General features: G+C 39.4%; 1 protein-coding gene across 1 annotated transcript in view; it reads left to right on the top strand.

The window, feature by feature from the left end:
* The window catches only part of LOC125047549, a 15,232-nt gene extending 9,212 nt beyond the window's left edge, over positions 1 to 6,020 (top strand). Inside the window, exons 8-14 of the mRNA XM_047645823.1 lie at positions 1,344 to 1,489; positions 1,649 to 1,719; positions 1,982 to 2,227; positions 2,541 to 2,717; positions 3,110 to 3,348; positions 4,169 to 4,347; positions 5,937 to 6,020. Coding sequence (XP_047501779.1) covers positions 1,344 to 1,489; positions 1,649 to 1,719; positions 1,982 to 2,227; positions 2,541 to 2,717; positions 3,110 to 3,348; positions 4,169 to 4,347; positions 5,937 to 6,020 — 1,142 coding nt within the window. The remainder of the gene's footprint in view (positions 1 to 1,343; positions 1,490 to 1,648; positions 1,720 to 1,981; positions 2,228 to 2,540; positions 2,718 to 3,109; positions 3,349 to 4,168; positions 4,348 to 5,936) is intronic.
* The last annotated feature ends 1,480 nt before the right edge of the window (positions 6,021 to 7,500 follow it).

Consider the following 7,500-nt stretch of genomic DNA (forward strand, 5'->3'; position numbering starts at 1 on the left):
TTTAACAGGGACCAGGATAAAGATGACAACAAAGACGAGCAGCCACGAAGATGCACCAGGAACCGCACACGTGAGAACGAAGTGATTAGCAAGTCAAGAACCAGCCAAGTTGGGTCACCCTTGGGGCAGATCTAAGGCGCCTCAAGGGCGAGGCGTTAGTAGGTGGCCGAGCAATATACCGTGTACAGAAGCACGTATAGAGCCACGCGGCTGCTTGCGGGCCGCGTTCCACGTGGTTCCTCAACCCACGCCTAGAAGGGGCGTCCCCACGCCACTCCTGGGTATTTAAGGCCAAGGATGGTCCCCACTGGGCTGACCGCGACTACCCGCACTTAGCACTATACCCAAGAGACGTCTACATGGTGTTCATATCTCTCTGTCGTTATTGCACTCTTAGAAAATAAAAGAGTCAAAGCCATCGTCCCCTTTTACTACTCCTGCTTAACCAATGTATAAAGGTGTTCAATAAATACCCTTTACACACACACACACACATGCACACACGCACATACGCACACACGCACGTACACACGCACACACGCACACACATACACACACACACACATACACACACACACACACACACACACACACACTATACCGTGTACATAAGCAAGTATTGATTACGGGCCGCGTGCTTGCCACGTGGCTCCTCGCAGGGCTTACCCATGCCGACCGGCGGTGGCGTCCCCACGCCACTCCCGGGTATTTAAGGCCAAGGTTGACCCAAGTCACGAGAGTTCCTGCCCAGCGATTGTCCGGTCAAGGTAGGCCGCCCGGCTTACGGCTTCAGGCGGGAGGGGCACAGGTCACTTCTGCCCCGCGGGGGCTGACTGCTGACTCGTGGTGTTCATATCTCTGTGTTGCTGGTACTCTTCAGATATAAAAAGAGTCAAAGCCATCGTCCCCTTTTACTACTCCTGCAACCAATGGATAAAGGTGTTCAATCAATAAAGAGCCTTTTACACACACACATACACACACAGACCAGACGTCCTATATTAAACTCAGAATAATAGGACTAAGTATGGGTAATTCTCATCAGTGAAGTCTCCATGTGTGTGTGTGTGTGTTAACATATCTTGTAATGCTATAGACGGTGTACATAGGTGTAATCAACAGAAACATAAAAACTTCCTCACACAAACATAAGGAAAATAATAACAGTTTCATTCATCCACGGTGAACCGTTTCTCAACCCCTGTTTCAATTTTTGGCCAGCTGTACACAAGGAAACGAGACGGTATGTTACGATAGCAATGTGTACCAGAAACCCCACATGCTATTTATATATTTTTTAATTTGTTTATTTTTCACTTATTTATTTATTCGGTTACTTTTAGATTATGTAGACTACGTAGCTAGATCACAGTCTCGCCAGATGGTGTTCATTCTCACTTGTCGAATTCCGAAGAATAATTCTTACCTTGAGCCCTTGGCCGTGTCACTCGTCCGTCGGCCGTGCGAGAGAGCGCTTACTTTGCTGCAGGTAATTACTTTTCTTTTCATATGTCTGTCTCATTCGAACTTCGAATAAATTGGTTTTCTTGTTAAAATGTACATTGCTGAGTCGATTTGTGCAATGCAATTTCCACTGTCGTATCGTTTAAGTATTGTACAAGTAGCGTTCTCTGCGATAATATTGCAGGTTGTAGGATCCATGGAACGTAACAGTTCAACCGCCATCGCTAAGAGAGACTCATATCGAAGGAACAATAGGTTTGTTCTCTCTATCTCTCTCTCTCCTTCTCTCTCTTTCTCTCTCTTTCTCTCTCTCTCTCTCTCTCTCTCTCTCTCTCTCTCTCTCTCTCTCTCTCTCTATCTATCTATCTATCTATCTCTATCTCTCTCTCTCTCTCTCTCTGCTGTGAATATACCCAAACGTTTAAATATACATTCATAAACCCCTAGTAAAATGTAATTAATCTACACGTGTGTCCTAAAAGGAAAAAATAGCATAACACAAGAACCCATTCATCAGACCACCTATTTGGAACGTGGCAGTGTGTGGCCCGGCTCTCTTCTACTACCACCAAGACATCTCGGTTCGTCTGGTCGAGTGGCTGGAGATGCTCCGGGCTTCGGGCTTCGCAAAGGTCTTCCTGTCCGAGACCGACGTCCACCCCAACATACAGAAGGTTCTACAGTACTACATGCAGGAAGGCTTTGTAAGCGTGACGAAATTCACGTATCCAGAACCATATGTGAACGAACCCAACACCCGTAGGTCAGTGAATGAACAAGTTGGCGGCCCATGTAGTCACTTATAATAACTTTGTCCACTTAATTAACCGATCAGTCTTTCTACTGCTGCAGGAAGACTGCTTGGAGTTTTTTGTCAAACAGTGCAGTGGGCAACACCAAACACAGTAAAATTAGAACGCACTAAGATAGATATCTAGTAAGGTAAAGATGCCCCTTCCTCCCATTGGGGGCTGTGTGGGCACCAAACAGACGGAGATTTAAAGAAACATACGATTGAACAGGAAATAAGCCATGTTTCAAATTATATCCTAGACAACAATCTTGCCTTTGTCAAGGTTATGGACCATGTTGAAGCGAGATGAGATGTTCACCATGGAAAATATGTACTTCACTGACTGCGCTCTCCGCCACATGCACGAGTACCGCTTCATCGCCCACTTCGACCCGGACGAAATGCCCATCGTACCCAGGCACGAGACTTTCCCTCATTGGGTCGCCGATAAGACATGCAGGTATCCGGTTTTTCTTTTAATCAGTGGTCATCTGTGAAACTGTTAACTTATATGATCAAGGTCTGTGTAACTTTTAAGTAAAGCATTCAGCCATAAATCGTAAACCAGCTCTTCGTATCCAGTGGGTTATTCCCCCAAAGTGGGTCAAAAAAAAAATTTCCATCCTAAAAATCTTGCGAATTATTAACTATTTTGATTAATGCGTTATGGAAAAAAATAGTTATGTATTCATAGGGTATAAATAGCACGTCACAACAATTGTTGCGCAATACGAAGCTGCGCGGCAAATACTTTAGAAAAAAATACAATAAAAAAATAGGACTACATAGGATAATGGTAACTGTATATATATATATATATATATATATATATATATATATATATCTCCTCAGGCGTGCTGTTACCCCAGGAAAGGAGAAAGGCCAGTGGGAAGCGCTTCACCTGTCTTGGTACTATCACAACGACGATTTGGAAACGCCAGACGCCTCTCTTCCAAAATACATGTGGATGTTGCGCCACTCTCGACGATCCCTGAAGAAACTTCACTTGAATGTTGGAAGGGCTAAGCCTGTGTTTAATATGGATGTGGCCTTGGGTGTCAATTCTCATATGTTGATCGCCTGTGGATTTGGTAAGACTCTGTAGCTTCCACTGTGCTATTTTTTGTGAGTTTGTTTAGAATCCATGTAGTCTATGTTTATTAAGGATGTAAAAATGTAAAACATACCGTTACATTTAGACGTTTCACATTTTTCCTCAGTTGAATTAGGCATTTTGCATTTGAGGAAACATTTATTATAATACTTTGTACTATAATTTTATATATTACAATTGCGAATGGTACTTGCAATTACTTGTTGCGCAATACTTTTTACAACCTACTCAGGTATAATGTATATTGTTTTGCAATTGGTAGAGATTAGCTGGAAGGTCGTTTCAAGCCTAGAAACTATTCTTCATATAAATATCTGATTGTAGTTTTCATTGTTTCTTTATGGTTATTTCATTTACTGATATAAAGTGGATATTTATATATATATATATATATATATATATATATATATGTGTGTGTGTGTGTGTGTGTGTGTGTGTGTGTGTGTGTGTGTGTGTGAGTGTGTTAACATATATCAAGGATGTTAAAATAAGAAAACAACGATGCTCATTTGTCTTCATTGTTTACATTTGCTTTTGAGCTGTCAAACTACTCATTTTCACACTATCCTTGAAACCGCTAGTCTGTTCTTCTTTATCCATTTTTGGCCAGTGTATCCCCTATAGATTGATTCATTTTCCTCAGGGCAAATAGAAGCGAACATTCATTTAGAGTTGCGAACCGGGCAGCGTTGCCACTTACACGAGAACATGGCCCATGGCATAGTTAAATACGTGTCGATTGTAGTGGATAAATTCAACCCTGTGCGATAACTTCTTTACTTTGTACTACTAAACAGGATACTGCCGTGGACAAAGCTTCTTAATCCCGCGAAAGGAAGCTTATGTAGCTCACTTCAAGCTGTCTTGTGGTGAAGATTGCAAGCCAGCCAACGCCACGGAGGAAGAACCAGCTCTTCTAAGGCACAAAGCAAAGGTCATTCCTGCAGTTACACAAGTGTTACAAAAACTCCAGCTGGTTTGATATCTGGTTGAATTTACGATGTTCATAAAGATATATGTGATATATATACATATATATGTACATACATAAATTATATATATGCACACACACACACACACACACACACACACACACACACACACACACACACACACACACACACACACACATAAATACATGATGTATGATACTTAGCAAGTGAACGGGTCGAGGCAAATCGAACCTGGGATTCAAAGCAAGAGGGAAGGCTGTATGAGAAGGACGAAGGAAAGAAAGTTATGATAATATAATGTAAAAGAAAGATGGAGGAAAATGATAATGATGAGGTAATGATGATAATGATATCAGTAGACTGTATCAACTGGTATTATTTTATCAACAGACAACAGACATCTTTATATAATTATCATTACCTCTGGTGTTAAATGTTTGGAAACCACCTTAGTAACCTCGGTCATGATGGGGGTTCCTGCTAAAGGGGGGATAACGCACAGGGACACCGACAGCGTGTGGTATCCTCAGCTGTCGCATTTCTTTCTTCGTGCAGTGTCAGAGGTTCTTAAAAGTAAAGGCCACAGCCGATAAGCATTTTTTAACATTTTTTAGTGTTTCACGATGAGTTTAATCAATAACAGAAACTAATATGATGACTTTCAGGGACAGCCTCCCCAGGCTGTGTCTCTCATTTATTTATCAATTCACTTTCAGTTTTAATAATTTATCTCGCTCATGAGCGCCGGAACCAATTACGTTACCAGAAACTCGCAGTAAACGCACCTCCTTTTCCTTGTATTCGACCTTCACCGTAATTGAATACTGGGAAGTTTGGCTGCAAATCATAATGCCTGTAGATAAGAACAAAAATACAAGAACATAAGCTACATGTACGTTCCCCTTCTTTTTCTTTCTCGTGAAAGAAAATAAGTTGCAGATTCCACGAACACAATCTTATGCGATCAGACTCTCGATAAACTACAAAAATGAAACACGACATTGTATGACTAGCATTATTTTTTCTTCAAAGGACGTTTAAGTTAGACAGTGGAATCCAGTACCTAAGAGTTTTGTGAACAAAAAAAGTCAACTATTATCATACGATCTACTTTATACTTGAAATATCCCCTTATGTTACAACAGCTGTTCTGGTCTGTGAGTTGTTCAGAGATGAGAAAAACAAGGAAGGACCTATTTGTATTCACGTGGCATATAAAATCCTTATTTTAAAAGATATGTGTCTTATAGCCCACAATTCATGCTTCAGCCTAATCATGCCCTCTGTCTCATAATTTCGTTATTTTGTTTACAACGTGCTTGAGCGTGTATGCCAGATGTGTCTAGTTTTGTGTCTGTATCTAGATGATGAGATAAGGCAGAGGCAGAGATAAGAGGCTCTGGCGCATCAGCTGTTTACCTCCTCGACTTGCAGCTGTTTCTAAAACGTTTATCTCTTTTCATTGGTTATTCACACCTCACTAGTCAGTTTTGGACACGTTTTTCTCCCTGCATTGTAGGCCACCTCACACCATGACAAAATAATAACAAGAGTTATTTTACCAAGATTCACAACTTCACATTTCAGCCTTTGCTTTTTCTCCTCTCCGCAGAATATACCTGTTCAAATTAGGATATTTTCTCGTACAAAGTTCATATCGAGTCTGGTTCTCCAGAAAATTATACACTTCATCTAAAGCATAAAATACAGATAGGATCAATTTCCATTTTGCTACAGGCATGACCGTTTTGTTCTATGTGTATATATATGTGTGTGTGTGTGTGTGTGTGTGTGTGTGTGTGTGTGTGCATGCATGTATGCCTGTGTATGTGTATATGTATATGTATACACACATACACACACACACACACATACACACACAAACACACACACACACACACACACATATATATATATATATATATATATATATGTGTGTGTGTGTGTGTGTGTGTATATACATATACAAACATATATATATATATATATATATATATATATATATGTACATATATATGTGTGTGTGTGTGTGTTTGTGTGTCTGTGTCTGTGTCTACATATATATATGTATATATATATATACATATATGTATATGTATATATATATGTGTGTGTGTGTGTGTGTATGTATATGTATGTATGTATGCCATGGATATTTGCGTTATTCTTCTCAGAAATGGGTAAATGTCATGGATTATCTCTAGATAGATAAGAAAATATCTGGATTATCTCTAGATAGATAAGAAAATATCTGGATTATCTCTAGATAGATAAGAAAATATCTAGATTATCATCTAAATCATGAATATAGTCTTATATTTTTTATTGGCGATGCTTGTCACGTAAATTGCAACGGTTTTAAGTTTTAGAGTATTTATATCTATTGACTTTTGATCACTTATGTAAATCCTAATAATTTTGATGGAGTTGTTATCACGCACGGAGTCTGGGAAAATCTTGAATATTATTGGAACGATTTTTTCATGAATTGCTGTGGTAATCTACAGTAATTGATTGTTAAATACACTACCTTTTAACTTTTGGTCAATAGTTTATCCAACACGTTTTTTAAAGTGATTCTGGCACTGAAGCACAACTGACCTGCAGACAGTCGTTGGTTGGCGCCATGAACGGGCGTTTATTGCGAAAGGCTTTGGAAATATAACCGGTTTATTATGTTATTATATTTTACCAAGTTTGGTCTTCTCTTTTTTCTCTTAATCATCACATTATTTATCATCATTATGCCTGTTTAAGCTATATCCATTGTGATTAAGACGTACTGTTGTGGCTAACAAGCGCAAGCCAAGAGTGACAACTTTGGGGGGTAAGCCCTAGAGTATTTTGCTCTTTTCAATTTTGTGAATATGTTTTTGTTAATTAGGGTTTTACCTTCTTCAGAACATTTCCAAATTTTATTTCACTTTGCAACAGAACAATTTCACTGGTGATTCCGGAAAGTAAGATTAAGTCCTTGATTATACCAAACATAATTGGATTTGGCATTAAATCACTGTCGCCGGGGATGGCATGTTCAAACGTACTATACGTATATGTCACGCATATTGTGAATTTCGTTTATTTATTGGATTTACATGTAGGTGGTCTAAAAGTCAGTTACTAGTACTAGCTATCTCATCTTTTTACCCTTTTCCTTGATTTTCATATTGCTATTA

The sequence above is a fragment of the Penaeus chinensis genome, chromosome 41, assembly GCF_019202785.1.
Source record: "Penaeus chinensis breed Huanghai No. 1 chromosome 41, ASM1920278v2, whole genome shotgun sequence".
Taxonomy (NCBI): Eukaryota; Metazoa; Arthropoda; class Malacostraca; order Decapoda; family Penaeidae; genus Penaeus; species Penaeus chinensis.